Source organism: Xenopus laevis, chromosome 7L (assembly GCF_017654675.1).
Source record: "Xenopus laevis strain J_2021 chromosome 7L, Xenopus_laevis_v10.1, whole genome shotgun sequence".
Taxonomy (NCBI): Eukaryota; Metazoa; Chordata; class Amphibia; order Anura; family Pipidae; genus Xenopus; species Xenopus laevis.
Window position 1 is genome coordinate 53,800,096 of NC_054383.1, and position 17,786 is coordinate 53,817,881.

At 41.2% G+C, this 17,786-nt stretch overlaps 1 protein-coding gene across 1 annotated transcript in view; it reads left to right on the top strand.

The window, feature by feature from the left end:
* Positions 1-17,786, top strand: part of LOC108703996 (zinc finger CCHC domain-containing protein 24) — an 80,993-nt gene that overhangs the window by 24,837 nt on the left and 38,370 nt on the right. Inside the window, exon 2 of the mRNA XM_018240343.2 lies at positions 4,374-4,574. Coding sequence (XP_018095832.1) covers positions 4,374-4,574 — 201 coding nt within the window. The remainder of the gene's footprint in view (positions 1-4,373; positions 4,575-17,786) is intronic.

The window sequence follows — 17,786 nt, forward strand, 5'->3', positions numbered from 1 at the left end:
GAAGTAATAGCGCATTCGAATCGTACGATTCAAAGTTTTTCCAAAAAAAACCTTAGAATTTTCAAAGTCCACCAATTGACTCCAAATGGGTTCTAGGAGGTCCCCCATAGGCTAAAACAGCAATTGGCCAAGTTTTAGATCGCAAATGCTCAAAGTCAAATTTTTAAAGAGACAGTACATAATAAATTTCGAATTTTCACATTTTTTTCAAATTTGAATTAGCTCGAAATTCGAATTTTTTTTAGAATTTTCTCTTCGACCTTTGATAAATCTGCCCCATAATATGTATGATGAAGAGAATAATATTATGAGTCGATTTGCAATTGGTTTTCAATTTTTATTATATATTGAGTTATCTAGCTTTTTTTGTTTAGCTTTTGCAATTTCAGCAATCTGGTTGCTAGGCTACAAATGACCTTAGCAACCATGAATTGATTTGAATATGAGACTGGAATATGAATAGGAGAGGGCCTGAATAAAAAGATGAGTAATAAAAAGTAGCCATAGCAATAAGGGCCAGATTTATCAAGGGTCCACGTGAAATTTTCGTGGTTTTTTGTCTGGAATTTGACTAGGGAATAGTCAAATTTGATTCGAGTTTTTACAAACTCCCATGAACTCTAAATTCGACCCTTGATAAACTAGCTTTTTGCTAGTGCAGGTCATCCCTAACATCCCCAAGTGCACATTTTTAGCACTGGTTACCCTTGGTAGTTTCACCAAACCAGAGAAGTTATTCCTATTCTTCTTTCTTGTCTACTGTTGAAGTTTAGAGTTTATCAGGCACTGTTTTTCCCAGTCTTGCTTTTAATGGGGCAGTATACTCCTTTGTTTAACATGAGTCCAATGAATACGTTTTTGGCTATTGTTTTAATTGGAAAGACACTTGAGCAACTTCAATTTAATTCATTTGAAGCTGGGGCGCTAAGGCCAGTATGGGGGGGGGGGGGGGGTTACTGTTTTTAAAGATTTCTTATTGAAAGCCAGCTGTATTGCCTGGATGCTGTTAAAAAAATAATACAATCTTGGTCAGTGAGGCCTACCTGGTTTGTTCACGGTGTCCCATCGGCCTTACCTTGTATGCAAATTTCCGCTGGTGAAATATGCAGCACAAAGTTTCCTAAAGTTTCCTTGCTGGGAAAAGTAGCTGTAGGGCAGGGGTGTCCAAACTTTTTACAACGAGGGCCAGATTTGGTGAGGTGAAAATATGTGGGGGCAGACCATTCAACCTGACATGCTGGATCCCAGGCAAAATGAAATGTAAAGCCACTATAGACACTGGGACAGAACCAGCAGCAGCTGTAACACAACGACAAGTACCAGTCTAAAGCAGTGCAACTACAATTCCCAGCATTCCCAATTGGCCAGACACCCAGCAGCTGGGACAGCATACTGATATATAAACAGGCAAAGGGAGAATGGTTTAGTCATGCCTGCACTGACACACGGGATAAAAGCAAACTTTCCCCTGACACACGTGTATAGCCCGTGGCCGGCAGTACAGAGGAATGCTGGGAGTTAGCTGACAGATTGACAAGAGATCGGCAGTACTTTGGGACAGGGCAGGAAGTTGCAGTGCAGCGCATGTAATAGGGACTTTACTCACTGAGAACAAGTCCACCCTGAGTGCTTTTAGCTGCTCTAAGCTCACAGGCACATCTGGCTGCAGGCGGTGCGGCTTCCTCTGATCCTCCGCGGACTGTGCCATGCCCACCTCCAGCTGGCATAGCGGGGCACTCCTGCAAGTGGCATTGAAATTTGCTTCGGGCCAATTAAAAAAGGATCGCGGGCCGTAGTTTGGACACCCCTGCTGTAGGGGAAGCATTCAGAGGAAATTTGTCGCTCATGCTACAAGAAAAATTGTGGGGTGAAAAATCTCATTTGTCATTGCCCTAAGGCAGCATATGTGGTTACATGTAATAAATCACATAATAACTGTATACTTATTTTGTAAAACAACACATAGCAATAAAAGTACTTGATCCATTTAGCCATAGAAATAATACATGCAGTTGGCCAGGTGGATACTCTTGCTGTGCTGTGTTGCACTGACCTTGTGATTATTATGAGCTTTGTATACAGAGAGTAAATAGTGGTAGATGGTGGCACAGGATCAATGTAGTACTTACTCTTCAGTAATCTTCGGAATTGCGGCGCATGCACAGTTGGAGCAATTTTCTGTATCGCGTCAACTGCACATGCGCTGATTATCGAAGTGGCTGAAGAAGGCTCCCATGAACTCCACTGGACAGAATCTGCACTGAGGGGTAAGTAAAGAGTTAGGGGCATTTGCCCGGGGTAGCAGCTAGGCTGGGGGGGAGGAGGGAGCGGGGTCTATGTAGGGTAGGGTGGTAGGGTTTTTTTTTAACTTTACGCTTTAGTTCTTGAAAATTAGGAATGAACATATACTTGTGTGATCAGAGATACCTTATACAGTACATGCTCACAGTGGCCTGAATACAGTGGCTCACATTGGCCTGAAGGCAAACACCAATTACAGCAAGTTGATGATTAATATCACAGATTGTAAAATTGCAATAACAACAATGAGACCACTACAGGGTGGATACTATTTTGTTGCACTTTGTGTTTCGGTGGAATGAAATCATTTTGCAATGTTCTGCCAGTAGTGTTGTCAGTTTTTGCTAAATGTTATGCCTCCCAATAGTTGCATACTTTGCCAAATAAAGGGTGGGTTCATCAAAGTTTTTTAAACATTTTCCAAAATGGAAAATCTGCCTCATTTTTATGCATATTTTTAAGTTACACTGAGTTCATAAAAAGCTATTTTGTAGTTAATAAATAGTGAGAATTGATCTGATAATGAGAATGTCTCTTCATAAAATCACCTAGGGGCAGATTTATCAAAGGTCGAGGTGAATTTTCGAATGAAAAAAATTAGAATTTCAAGCTATTTTTTGTGTACTTCGACTAGGGAATAGTCCTAATTCGATTTGATTTTGAAAAAAATGCAAAAGTTCGAATATCAAAATTTATCGTGTACTGTCACTTTAAAAATTTGACTTTGACCTTTCGCCATCTAAAACCAGGCGAATTGCTGTTTTAGCCTATGGGGGACCTCCTAGAACCTATTTGGAGTGAATTGGTGGACTTTGAATAATCAAAGTTTTTTTGCGAAAAACTTCGAATTGAATTCGATTGGATGCCCTATTACTTCGATCCATACGATTCGAATTCGACCTAGTCGATCAAAAATGGACCTATTAGACCAAAAAAAAAACTTTGACTTAATTTCGGTGGGTCTTTTTGAATTCTAAATCGACCCTTGATTAATTTGCCCCCTAGTGTCACCTTTTAATGTCTCAAAGAACTGCTTTATTATAACTTTTGGGCTCTTCAGGAGGAATATTCATTGATTCTCAGTCTTACAGGCTCTTATTCAAAGCTTTGTGACATTGGCTAATGTTAGGATTCATAAGCATCATTCCTAATGTGCTTAACAATGAGCAAGTGGCCACCCAAACACATTCAGTAGATTTAAATACTTTACTGTAGTCTGTCTTAAATATGTTTTTAACTAGTTCTAGTGTACAGGTATGGGATCCATTATCTGGAAACCCGTTATCCAGAAAGCTCTGAATTACAGAAAGTCTCCCATAGACTCCATTGTAATCAAATAATTAAAATGTTTAAAAATGATTTCCTTTTTCTCGTTAATAATAAAACAGTACCTTGTACTTGATCCAAACTAAGATATAATTAATCCTTATTGGAAACAGAACAATCGTGTTGAGTTTAATTAATGTTTACATGATTTTCTAGGAGACTTAATTATGGAGAGATCCATTATCCGGAAAACCCCAGGTCCAAATCATTCTGGATAATAGGTCCCATACCATACCTCCAAACGCGGGACAGTCCAGATCTTGACAACTCAACAGTCCCTGGTTTGTTACTGAAAAGTTCCGACTTTCTCTTTGCTCTCCTGCACTGAACAGCCAGAAAAAGATACAAAGTTTCTAAAACGTAATTGGCTTTTGGCAGAGAGCCCAGAATAGATACTTAGATACATTTGTTGCAATTTAAGATAAGCAGGTCTCTTGAGGAAACTGACTTTCAGCTTAAAGGGCAATTTACCTTCATTAGCAAAACTGTAATAATACATAAAAAAACACAGAAATGTGTTCATACTTTCATAACCTGCCAAATTTTATAAAATGGACATGATAATAATGGTAAAATGGTATTGTCAAATATTTCTGCCGCGCTCCACACTACAAATCATTTTTTCCCTCTTTCTATTTCCAAAATGTTGGGAGGTATGCCATACCTGTATATGTATTTGTGTAGCTACAAGTATCATCTTGTATTCCATCTTAATTATTAATTGTAAACATTTGTTTCTCTTACAGGCATTAGGTAACAGCCTTTATAAGAGTGCCTCTCCATATGGGTCCCTAAATAATATTGTGGATGGGCTAAGCTCGCTCACAGAACATTTCTCCGAAATCTCTCTATCCTCCGAGAATAGAAAACCCAGCAAAAGACCCCCTCCAAACTATCTGTGTCACCTCTGCTTTAACAAAGGTCATTACATCAAGGACTGTCCTCAGGTAAGATTTCTTTATTTGACAAACATCTTTAACATGCAATTTATTTTAATAAATGTTGCCCTAGGTTGCATAGAAAATAAATTTGTGAATGTTTAATCATCTTTAATGCTAAAGACATATACTGTATTTCACAGGTATTATTTAAAAAAAAAACTAAAAGGTTGAACTTGATGGGACGTGTCTCTTTTTTCAACCTTACTTACTATGTTACTATGTTACTATGCTATTAAAAAAGGGTGCCGTTATTTTTATTCTCTAACTTTTTTATCAGTCACAAGTTTTCTATTTACCTCTCACTCAGCTTAGATGTTACATTTATATTAACTTGCTTATAAAACTTACAATGCATGGGCAGTTTTTCTTAACAATTAGTTTTTCTTGAATGAGGGGGTTCTAGCTGATTCTGATCAAAATATTGGGTCATATGGACCAATGCTTGTTCAGTTCCCTTTTAGTCTAAAATTACTAAAATGCTTGTGGTATTCTTTACTGTGGCTTTTGTGCATAACTCACAAGTTCAATCTGCCATATTATCTTCATCTTTTTGCCTAGATAGTACTTTAAGTTACATCTGTTTTCTATATAAATGGAGATATCCAAATAAAGACACATATAACTGGCCGAGTCTATACAGCAATGTATAGAAACTGAATAAATATATTATCTTTGCCAGAAATACATCCATTTGTGATGCATATCCAAAATTGCATAGTGCCTGATTATAAAATGATGTTTAAATACCATGGCACACACTTTTACAAATATATCTGAGCTATGGCTACATAGATACATACAATCTGCATCTAAAGTTTAAAGTTTAGTACTGGCAGACTTTGTACATTATTGCTGACTTCCTGAATGGCTCACATTATACAACCAAGGAGGAAAGAGAATAAGTTTACCACTTCCAAAAAAAGCTGTGTTTCATAATAGTTTGCTTCTTTAATTTATATATGTAGGGTTAATAGGGTTTTTTTTTTAGAGTGGTTACCGATTAATCTTTTCCCCTTCTGACATTTTATTTGGTAAATATTGAACACTTACATGCCTTGTTTGTGATTAAAAACATACGACAGTAAATGAAAGTGTAAATTATAACCAGCCACTAAAAACAGTGGTTTTCGTAGTAAGAGCTCAATAAGTACAACATTGTTTGCGTAATAATGCAATTTACCACAGGCTCTGGCATTATACCCACTTTATATTCGGGAGCTGGGAAAACATTGATGAAAGATGAAAATCTTTGGACTTTTCTCAGCATAGTGTTTGCCTGTAGGTGGAATACTGGAATCAAATGAAAGTTAATGAAGTACAGGATTGGGACCTGTTATGCAGAATGCTTGGGACCTGGGGTTTTCTGGATAACGAATCTTTCTGTAATATGGGTCTTTATGCCTCAAGTCTACTAGAAATTCATTTAAACATTAAATAAACCCAATATGCTGATTTTGCTTCCAATAAAGATCAATTATATCTTAGTTGGGATCAAGTACAAGCTACTGTTCTATTATTACAGAGAAAAAGGAAATCATTTTTAAAAATTTGGATTATTTGGATAAAATGGAGTCTATGGGAGACAGCCATTCCGTAATTCTGAGCTTTCTGGAGATCGGGTTTCCAGATAAGGGATCCTATACCTGTATTAATATTTCTAATTTTTATTCAAAAAAACGTTTTTACTATTTTCTAAAAGGTGTGCCTCCAAACATTGTATACCCATTAAAAATAAAAACTATTTCAGTATTAAGTAGTTGCCATGCTTACACAGTAACTCCATGAAATGTTTTTCATATCACATGTTTTGATATGAAAATGATGCTGAAACAAGTTGCACAAAGAGAAGCTTTGGTTGCGATGTAAATTCCTAGTTTATATCTAGTTTTCTAATTATTAATGATTGTATGTGACCTAATTTACATTGTCTTAGGTAAATTTACTTTTGTGAAACTTTCAGCAACAGATATTTTCAGACTTATTTTACAAAGAAACAAAAGGGGGTGGGCGGGTTTAAGTGCCTTACTTTCAAGATACAGAAAATAAAATCCATATGTCTCCTACATCTCACTACCCCCTCTTTGCCTCCTCAAAATAATAGCCAGACCCCCTCCCTTCTATCAGCTGGATTGGGTAACCTCCAGTGAAATCAAGAGGAATTCCTAGAACAGAACAGCTGTAAGCTGACCCTCCCATGTGTAAGTGTCCATAAAGAAATCTGAAATTTGGTAGAGTGTCTGTAGCAGCTGAATTATATGTGGGGTGGTCAGTTAGAGAGTGTTACTTTGTTATAGTTATTTGCAGACAATTACATTCTCTAGTATTAAACATGGGTGATCTTTAGTAACATTTTTATAATGTGTGTGATCATCAAATCAGGGGTGCTTCGCCAATGAGGCGAGTTGAGGCTGTCGCCTCAGGCGGCAGTGCCCCACTAGGTACCAGGGGCAGCAAAAATGCTGCTCCTGGTACTTTAAGAGCGAATTTCTGGGGGAGGGGGGCAGCAGCAACTGCTGCTGCCTCAGGCGGCGGAGGGGCCAGGATTGCCACTGCACCAAATATGTTTTGGTTGCTAAGAATTTGTCCATTTAACCAATCTGGGTTTTATACTGATTTTTTTTTTAAAATGTATTATTTGAAGGTAAATATCTGAAATTGAAAGTAAAGTCACATTTTACTTCCTGTTCCCAACAAGGAAAATTAACAAACAACATCTAATCAACAGTCTGCTGAGAAGTCCGTTATATTTATATAGTACACAAGAGCCATGAATAGCCTATAAATTATAGTAACATAGTAAATTAGGTTGAAAAAAGGCACACGTCCATCAAATTCAACCTTTTAACTCTGTTTTAACCTGCCTAACTGCTAGTTGATCCAGAGGAAGTCAAACCCCCCATTTGAAGCCTCTTCAATTTGCCTCAGAGGGGGAAAAAAATCCTTCATGACTCCAAAAATGGGGCCTTACCAGTGCTCTATACAGTGGAAGAATGACCCCCTCCTCCAGTGAATCAATGTCCCTTTTAATAAAGCTCAAGACCTTATTTGCCCTTGATGCTGCTGACTGGCATTGCTTCCTACAACCAAGTTTATTATCTACAAGGACGCCAAGGTCCTTTTCCATTATGGATTTGTCTAGTGCAGCCCCATTAAGGGTATAAGTGACTTGGATATGTTTACATCCAAAGTGCATAACTTTACATTTATCAACATTGAATCTCATTTGCCACTTAGCTGCCCGGTTTGTCAAGATCCTGTTGCAAGGATGCTGCACTCTGGATGGAATTAATTGGGATGGATAGTTTTGTGTCATCTGCAAACACTGATACATAACTTACAATACTCTCCCCTAAGTCATTAATGAACAAGTTGAATAAAAGTGGACCCAATACCGAGCCCTGAACGACCCCACTAAGAACCTTACTCCAAGTAGAGAATGTACTATTAACCACCACCCTCTGTACCCAATCCTGTAGCTAGTTTCCTATCCATGTGCAAACTACTTCATTAAGCCTAACAGACCTTAGTTTAGAAAGCAGTCGTTTGTTGGTCACGGTATCAAACGCTTTGGCAAAGTCCAAATAGATCACATCAGGGCCGGACTGGGGGTAAAAAGCAGCCCAGGCGAAAAAAATCAAAGCAGCCCACATGTAAAGACGCAATGGTCTGACTTGTACACATTCTCTCATATATTGGGGCAAAACTGAAAAAATGTATGCGCATAAAGAGCTGCCTTAGGGGTTGTTCACCTTCAATTTAATTTTTAGTGTGATGTAGAGAGGGACATTCTGAGACCATTTGCAATTGGTTTTCCTTTTTTATTAATTGTGGTTTTTGACTTATTACTTTTTATTCAGCAGCTCTCCAGTTTGTAATTAAAGCCGTCTGGTTCCTAGGGACAGAGTGACTGAAAGTGCAGAGAGAAACAGAGAGAGGGACAGAATGACAGAGAGTGACAGGGAGAGGGGAAGAGAGAGGGACAGAGTGAAAGAGAGAGACAGAGTGACAGGGAGAGAGGAAGAGAGAGGGACAGAGTGACAGAGAGAGACAGAGTGACAGAGAGAGAGAGAGGGACAGAGTGACAGAGAGAGACAGAGTGACGGAGAGGGGAAGAGAGAGGGACAGAGTGACAGAAAGAGACAGAGTGACAGAGAGAGGGGGGCAGAGAGAGACAGAGTGACAGGGAGAGGGGAAGAGAGAGGGACAGAGTGACAGAGAGAGACATAGTGACAGAGAGAGGGGCAGAGAGAGGGACAGAGTGACAGAGAGAGACAGAGAGAGGGACAGAGTGACAGAGAGAGACAGAGAGAGGGGAAGAGAGAGGGACAGAGTGACAGAGAGAGACAGAGTGACAGGGAGAGGGGAAGAGAGAGGGGCAGAGTGACAGAGAGAGGCAGAGTGACAGAGAGAGGGGAAGAGAGAGGGACAGAGAGAGACAGAGAGAGGGACAGAGAGAGACCGAGAGAGGGGAAGAGAGAGGGACAGAGTGACAGAGAGAGACAGAGTGACAGGGAGAGGGGAAGAGAGAGGGGCAGAGTGAAAGAGAGAGACAGAGTAACAGGGAGAGGGGAAGAGAGAGGGACAGAGTGACAGAGAGACAGAGTGACAGAGAGAGGGACAGAGTGACAGAGAGAGACAGAGTGACAGAGAGAGGGGAAGAGAGAGGGACAGAGTGACAGAGAGAGACAGAGTGACAGGGAGAGGGGAAGAGAGAGGGGCAGAGTGACAGAGAGAGACAGAGGGACAGGGAGAGGGGAAGAGAGGGACAGAGTGACAGAGAGAGAAAGAGGGAGAGAGGGACAGAGTGACAGAGGCAGAGTGACAGAGAGAAGGGGACAGAGTGACAGAGAGAGACAGAGTGACAAGGAGAGGGGAAGAGAGAGGGACAGAGTGACAGAGAGACAAAGAGTGACAGAGAGAGGGACAGAGTGACAGAGAGAGGCAGAGTGACAGAGAGACAAAGAGTGACAGAGAGAGGGACAGAGTGACAAGGAGAGGGGAAGAGAGAGGGACAGAGTGACAGAGAGACAAAGAGTGACAGAGAGAGGGACAGAGTGACAGAGAGAGGCAGAGTGACAGAGAGAAGGGGACAGAGTGACAGAGAGAGACAGAGTGACAGGGAGAGGGGAAGAGAGAGGGACAGAGTGACAGAGAGAGACAGAGTGACAGAGAGAGGGGAAGAGAGAGGGACAGAGTGACAGAGAGAGACAGAGTGACAGGGAGAGGGGAAGAGAGAGGGACAGAGTGACAGAGAGAGACAGAGTGACAGAGAGAGGGGAAGAGAGAGGGACAGAGTGACAGAGAGAGACAGAGAGAGGGACAGAGTGACAGAGAGAGACAGAGAGAGGGGAAGAGAGAGGGACAGAGTGACAGAGAGAGAGACAGAGTGACAGGGAGAGGGGAAGAGAGAGGGACAGAGTGACAGAGAGACAGAGTGACAGAGAGAGGGACAGAGTGACAGAGAGAGACAGAGTGACAGAGAGGGGTGAAGAGAGAGGTACAGAGTGACAGAGAGAGACAGAGTGACAGGGAGAGGGGAAGAGAGAGGGACAGAGAGACCGAGAGAGGGGAAGAGAGAGGGACAGAGTGACAGAGAGAGACAGAGAGAGAGACTGAGAGAGGGGAAGAGAGAGGGGCAGAGTGACAGAGAGAGACAGAGTGACAGGGAGAGGGGAAGAGAGAGGGACAGAGTGACAGAGAGAGACAGAGTGACAGAGAGGGGTGAAGAGAGAGGTACAGAGTGACAGAGAGAGACAGAGTGACAGGGAGAGGGGAAGAGAGAGGGACAGAGAGACCGAGAGAGGGGAAGAGAGAGGGACAGAGTGACAGAGAGAGACAGAGAGAGAGACTGAGAGAGGGGAAGAGAGAGGGGCAGAGTGACAGAGAGAGACAGAGTAACAGGGAGAGGGGAAGAGAGAGGGACAGAGTGACAGAGAGAGACAGAGTGACAGGGAGAGGGGAAGAGAGAGGGACAGGGTGACAGAGAGTGGGGAAGAGAGAGGGACAGAGTGACAGAGAGAGGGGAAGAGAGAGGGACAGAGTGACAGAGAGAGGGACAGAGTGACAGAGAGAGACAGAGAGAGGGACAGAGTGACAGAGAGAGGGGAAGAGAGAGGGACAGAGTGACAGAGAGAGACAGAGAGAGGGACAGACAGTGCAGAAGGAGACAGAGAGGGACAGGGACAGAGAGTGACACAGAAACAAAGTGCAGAGAGAGATCCGGTCTTCAACGATGTTCACGATTTTAAGGGGGGCCAGCTAATCCTGAAAGAGCAGCACAGCCGGCCCCCCTTTAAATCTAAATCTTGCTGGGCCTGGGACTGTAGCCTCCTGATAGCGCGCGGGCCTGCATAGAGCACGGCAGCAGCAGAACAGAGGAGTGGGAGGGGCAGAGCAACAGTGGGAGAGAGGATGCAGGAGCGGTCCTAGAGCCCGCCTGATGCATTGAAAGGTAGTGGCACTTTCTAATAAGGTGTAGAGATCAAGATCGGCCCACTTAAAGAAAAAATAGAGCAGCCTCTTGGGCAAATGCCCGAACAGACAGATTGTCAGTCCGGGCCTGGATCAAATCTACTGTTCCCCCACTGTCCAGCATCTTACTTACCTCATCATAAAAAGCAAGCAAATTCGTCTGACATGACCTATCCTTAATAAAGCCATGCTGATTGCTGCTCATTATGCCATTCACTAGCACAACATTTTGAATGTGATCCCTTAACAAGCCTTCAAATAATTTGCCCACCACAGATGTCAAATTTACTGGCCTATAATTGCCAGGCTGAGATTGTAATCCCTTTTTAAATATTGGAATGACATCAGCTTTTCTCCAATGGTATCATTCCAGATGAATTATATAATGTTACCATTATTTCAAGTAGCAACACTCTCAACCCTTTTTAGGGTTAGTCTTAGCCTCAGGCGCAATGCACTCCTCATTACCTATCTTTGCCTTCCGGATTTCTATTTTATAACATTTATTATAGTGTTTATATTCATTAAATACAGCTTCTGTCCCAACAAACTTGTAGTTTTCTCTTCTTTCCTATTAACTTTTTTACTTCTATATTAAGCCAGATAGGGTGATTCCATACCTCCCAACTCTTCCGTTTTTAGAGGTCCCTCTTTTGACAGCTCAACCCACAGTACCCCATTTGTACTGGAAAGTCCTGTTTTTCTCTGCACTGAACAGCCAGAAAAAGAAACTAAGTTTCTAACCTAATTGGCTTTTGGCAGAGAGCCCAGAACAGCTACAGCAGCAGATACCTTTGTTACAATTTTGAGATAAGTTAATAAGTTATTTTAACAATATAAGATAACAGGTCACTTGGGAAAAGTTAGACTCACAGCTTAAAGGGCAATTCACCTTAATTAGCAAAACTGTAATAACTGAAAAAAACACAGAAATATGTTAAATCTTTCATAACCTGCCAAATTTTGTAAAATGAACATGGTAATTAGAGGGTGTGGCCCCAAAAAAGGGCATGGTAAAAAAAAAATTCATTGCAAAATGTGCGCTAACAATTTTGGTACTCTTTTTGTTTCCAAAATGTTGGGAGGTATATGATTGTTAGCGCTTCTACATTTACACCTTAAGGGAATAAAATGAGAACAGTAACGATTTAATGTCATTTTAAATGACAAACATTTCTGTTCTGTGTTTTAGATGAAAACATAATGCCACAATCTATGCTCTGAAGGGCAGCCCTCAAGGCACAAATAGCTTTTCTGAAACTCATGTTTTTTTTTGTCCCAGTGTTTATTTGTTTTTTTCACCAGACATGAAATGATATCACATTATGGTCACTATTACCCAGGGGTTCAATTACTTGCACATTTGCTATACTATACTATAGCATACCCCTACAATTAATTTTCTGGACTCCTTACAATCGGTGAAGAGCTTCACCCATAAGACTTCAGCCCACTCATTTTCTAACAGCACCTTCTCTGTTATATTGGCTTTTAAATCCTGCCTAACAAACAGACATACTCCTCCCTCCTTTTCTATTGCCGCTGTCCCTCCAAAACAATGTATAGCTGCTGATATTAACTGCCCAGTCATGCGACTCATCCAGCCATGTTTCGGCCACATCAATTATATCACATTTTCCCTCCAGCACCTCCAGCTCTCCCATTTTACCAGTCATACTCCTTGCATACATTCAATACTAGTACCATATTAAACATATGACATGTTTATTCCTCCCTGTCCTTAACAGTACCCCCACCCAAATCTCCTCCACCATTTTCTCTTCCTTTGCCCACTACCTCATCTAAACTGTCTTGACTTCCATAGAATCCTTTACTGAACCCACCCCCAACACCTTGTTTAAAATCTCCTCCAACCCTCTAGCTATCTTCTCTCCCAAAACAGCTGCACCATCATCATTGGCATTAACCTATATGTCCTTATAATTGATGCTTAATGATGTCATTGGTTATAATCGGAGCTTAGTGATGTAATTTCTGAAACCTGTGTACTATTATAAATAAAGTACCCCCTGTTGCAAAATATGATGATCTTAAAAGTCACCTTGGAGTTTTTTGACCTGAATAAAAACATGTCTTCGTTCTTTTGTAAAAGGAAAAAAACAATGGGGCAAATTCACTAATGGGCGAATTTTCACCAGCGACCGCTTTGCCACACTTTGCGCCACTTTGCCAGGCACAATTTTATTACCACTACACTAATTCACGAAAATGTGAAGTTGCGTCTCAGCAGACGAACGCTGGTGAAGTTTCGCTACCGTTAATTTGTCAGTGCAAGCATTTCTTGGCATTAGCGTTCAATTCTGCCTAGCGAAAAGTTTTTTTACAACTTTTATAACTTTCTGGCATACAGAATATGATGTCACTGACATAAGATTGAGGAGGATGTAGCTTCATTTTATAAGTTTGCCTGGTCTAAGGTGGCTAAGGACACTCTGGTGAAAGAGTTAACGTTATGTAAAATTCACACTTTAGTGAATTTGCGGAGTTAGGACCATTTGCCTGGGCAAAAATGCACCTGGCTATAGGGGGCGCAAAACTTTGCTTGCAACGGTCTGTTTTGCTAGCGAATTGCCGTCTAGACTTGTTAGTAAATTGGCGATGTCCCAGCAGTGGAGATTTCTGTTGAATTGTTGCTAGCATAGGCGACTTCGTAAATCTGCCCCAATGACTCTTAAAAAGAAGCTTGTGGATTTGTTACATTCAACATGGCATAACTATTCGACATATTTATATATATATATATATATATATATATATATATATACAGCAAATCAGTTTTTTTGTTGTTTTCATAATAAAAAATATATTAGCTGATTATTTATGGCATAAATGATGCATGTTTTAATACATAACTACATAAATAATATAGTATTTATATGCTTATTTGTATATTTAAGAGTCAAATTTGCCAACTTTAACCAATGTGGAAGGAATCTAGAGAATTTGCAGAGAAGCTGGGTAAGAATACATTAGGGGGCAGATTTATCAAAGGTCGAGTTTTGTTTATCCAATAAATTTGAGTTTTTAGACTATTTTTTACTGAAAAATGCACTGATTCAAGTTTTTTGCATTAAAGTTTTTTAAAAAATGAGCAAACATTCGAGTTGTGAGTTTATTGGAGGTATAAAAAACCTTACAAACTCGAACTTTGATAAATAAACCCCTAGTTGTTAAACCCTTTGTGGCTATTAGTTAATGAGTTTATAAATCTTATGCTTTGGGTAAGTGGACATATACTGTAAGTTTGCTCTGTGTGAAGACTCACCCTGGTGGTCTAGTGGGCCAGCGGGGTGCGGCGGGGGCGCCCGCAGCAGTGATCCGTCTCTTCTTCTTACCGGTTTCACTATGGCGTGCACGCGGCACTTCCGGGTTTTGGTGCATCGCGACTGTCATGATGTCAAATCAATGGCATGAATTTTGAATATATAATGGGGCTTTGAGCACAAATTCATTGCCCGTTGTTAGGTCTACTTGCTAGTATCCTGGGTGTGTTTACTTCGTGTTTGATTCCTGGTTTGTGCCTTCCGTCCCTAATCTTGATAATGATCGTGCCCCTGTACCAGTCCAGAACTCTTGCTTGGCTCCCCTCTTATTAAGACCTGGCGGCATCCGATTAGCTGAGGGCTCCTCCTGAAGTGAAAGGCGGCTGCTACAGGTGGAAGCAGGGCCGAGACCAGGGAGCCTTGCACCTGTTCTGGATTTAGGGAGCCGAACGTGACAATACAAAGGGCCCAAGATGGATGCCGAAGGTCATGCTGCCGCTGCTCCTCCTACCACTGAAGCACTCCTCTCCACCCTTCTGCAGAACTTGGAGGAACAAGAGCGGAAACAAGATTATATGGTTTAAGGCCTGCATAATCTATGACTCAGGTTGGATGCTGTGCAACAGATGCCGAACCCTGTAGTTCAACCTCCTGTTGTAGCCTTCTGCTTCTTTTGGTAGTAGGAGTAATCTCCATGATTCAAAAATTTCCTTCCCTGACAAATTTAATGGGGACAGGAGTAAATTCTATATTTTTCAAGAGGCATGTAGATTGTACCTCAGGTTTTTCCCTCGTAATGACCTTGCTACAAGGTGACCCACAGATTTGGCCACTAAGGTTACCCTCCTCTGACCATGCCCGCTATTTCCCTAGAGGTATGCTTTAGTACCATGGCAATATTGTACAGTGACCTGGATCGTGCTACCTCTACAGATACTGCCATTCGCCAGGGGAAAAGGATAATAGAGGAGTACTGCACGGAATTCCGCCGCTGCACTGTTGAGGCAGGGTGGAATGACACTGCTCTTCGTAGCCAATTTCGAATGGGGATCTCTGAGTCTGTCAGGGACAGTTTGGTAAATTATCTTTCTCCGTCCACTCTGGATGACCTTATGAGGTTGGCCATCCAGATTGATAGGAGACAAAGGGAAAGGCAGGCTGAAAGAGGTACATATTTATCTTCTTCCTATATTTATTTTTACTTCCTTTGTGGATTCGGGGGCGGCGGGGAACTTCTTGGATGCTGCAGTAAGCTATTATTCCCCTTCAACCACTTATTCCTCCTATGAGGATTTTGACAATTGATAAAAGTCCACTTGGGTTCAAATCTATGATATTAACGATGTGTACAAATAATATGCATGTTGAGGAGTTATCTTTTCACATTATTAAGGGTTCTTCTTCTTCTCCTCTAATTTTGGGGTTACCCTGGTTACAGGTACACAATCCCCACATAGATTGGGTAACTGGGGAAATTATTCAATGGGGATCTAAGTGTATTGATTCTTGCCTAATTTCTCCTCAAATGGTGGCGGTTACCTCCTTGGAAGGTTTACCTTCTGCTTGTGCTGATTTTGCAGATGTATTTTCCAAAAGAGCCGCAGAAACATTACCCCCTCATAGGTGCTACAACTGCCCTATTGATCTGATCCCTGGGTCTTCCACTCCTAGAGGGAGAACATATCTTCTTTCCTTGCCCGAAGCTCATGCTATGAAAGACTATATTAAAGAAAATTTGGAAAGAGGTTTTATTAGATCCTCCAATTCTCCTGCAGGGGCTGGATTCTTTTTTGTGGCAAAAAGGATGAGGGCCTTCGCCCATGTATTGATTGTCGTGGCCTTAACAAAATTACAGTCAAAAACCGCTATCCTCTTCCGCTAGTTATTTGATCAAGTCAAGAATGCTACTATCTACACTAAGCTTGATCTTAGAGGTGTATATAACTTCATTCGCATTAGGGAAGGGGATGAGTGGAAAACTGCTTTAAACACCAGGGATACCACTATGAGTATTTCGCCATATTGTTTGGCCTATGCAATGCCCCCGCAGTGTTTCAGGAATTTATCAGCGACATTTTCTGGTCTTTACTTTGACTATTTGTGGTAGTGTATTTTGATGATATTTTAATTTTTTCCACCGACATGTACGTGAGGTTTTATGGAGGAATAATTTGTTCGCAAAATTAGAGAAATGTAAGGATCAAGAAGGGTGCGCCTCCCAGTATGTTGCCTCCTGAGGCTATTCAAGCCTTTGAGTTATTAAAAAAGAATTTCTTTGTCACCATGATACAACCCTACCATTTATTGTAGAGGTAGATGCCTCAGAAGTTGGAGCAGTTCTTTCCCAAAGGCATCCAGTAACCAACAAGGTGCATCCATGTGCTTTTTTTTTTCTAGGAAATTCTCGTCTGCTGAGGCCAATTATGATATTGGTAATAGAGAATTGTTGGCTATTAAATGGGCCTTTGATGAATGGAGACACTTGTTGGAGGGCTCTAAACATACTATCACAGTTTACACTGACCATAAGAATCTTTTATACATTGAGGCAGCAATGAGTTTAAACCCAAGACAGGCCAGATGGCTTTGGCGGGGACACCCATCGAAATGATCCATCTCTTCTTCTTGCTGCTGAAGCAGAGCCAACGAGATCAGGGAGCCTAGCACCTGTTCTGGATTTAGGGAACTGAACGTGACACTCTGTATATGCATGCATACTGTATATACATACCTAATTGTGTGAATTTGCCAGGATGTTTATATATGTTCTGATGGAACATTAATGTAAATCGTCATGTTGTAGTCCAGATGGGATGAAACAGAAATGATGGAATAGAAGTTGTTTTCATTATGCCCAAAATTTTAGATCCTGGTGAATAGAAATCTGCCATATGAACCTGCAAATTTTAAGTGCAAAACATATGCACAATTATTTTCATTTACTACTGCTTAAATTGAGAATGACCCTTGTCAGTATTTAGGAATGACCTTAGTTGAATCTCAGAGGAGAATGTACATTCACTGCGTAGAAATCGGTTATTCTGGCATTCCCGGTTACAGCAGTGACCCTGCTCAGAGGGTGCTCTTCACTGTGGACTTAGTTTGACCTCTGCATATTTTATCATGATCTATGATCAGATTCAGAGTGTAAAAAATCTCTGTATGAGCCCCAAGCACTGAAGTATCTGGTGTGTGGAGCTGTAGTCCTACAACAGCTTATTGTCCCTATGTGTGACTGATTAGCCTTACTGTTTGCTGAGGAATGTGAGCCACAAAGAAGCTTCTTCTTTGACAGCACAACACTTCTTCTCAGGCATGAATTGATTTCTTCTTATAATACAGAGGCTGTTTGTTTGCACAGTCCATGTCATAACAAGCCTCCTGGTGCAAGAAAACCCACTTTTTATAAAGTTGCACCTTAAGAAGAAAACCCTAGATCCATGCAGCAGTTTTGGTAATGGCT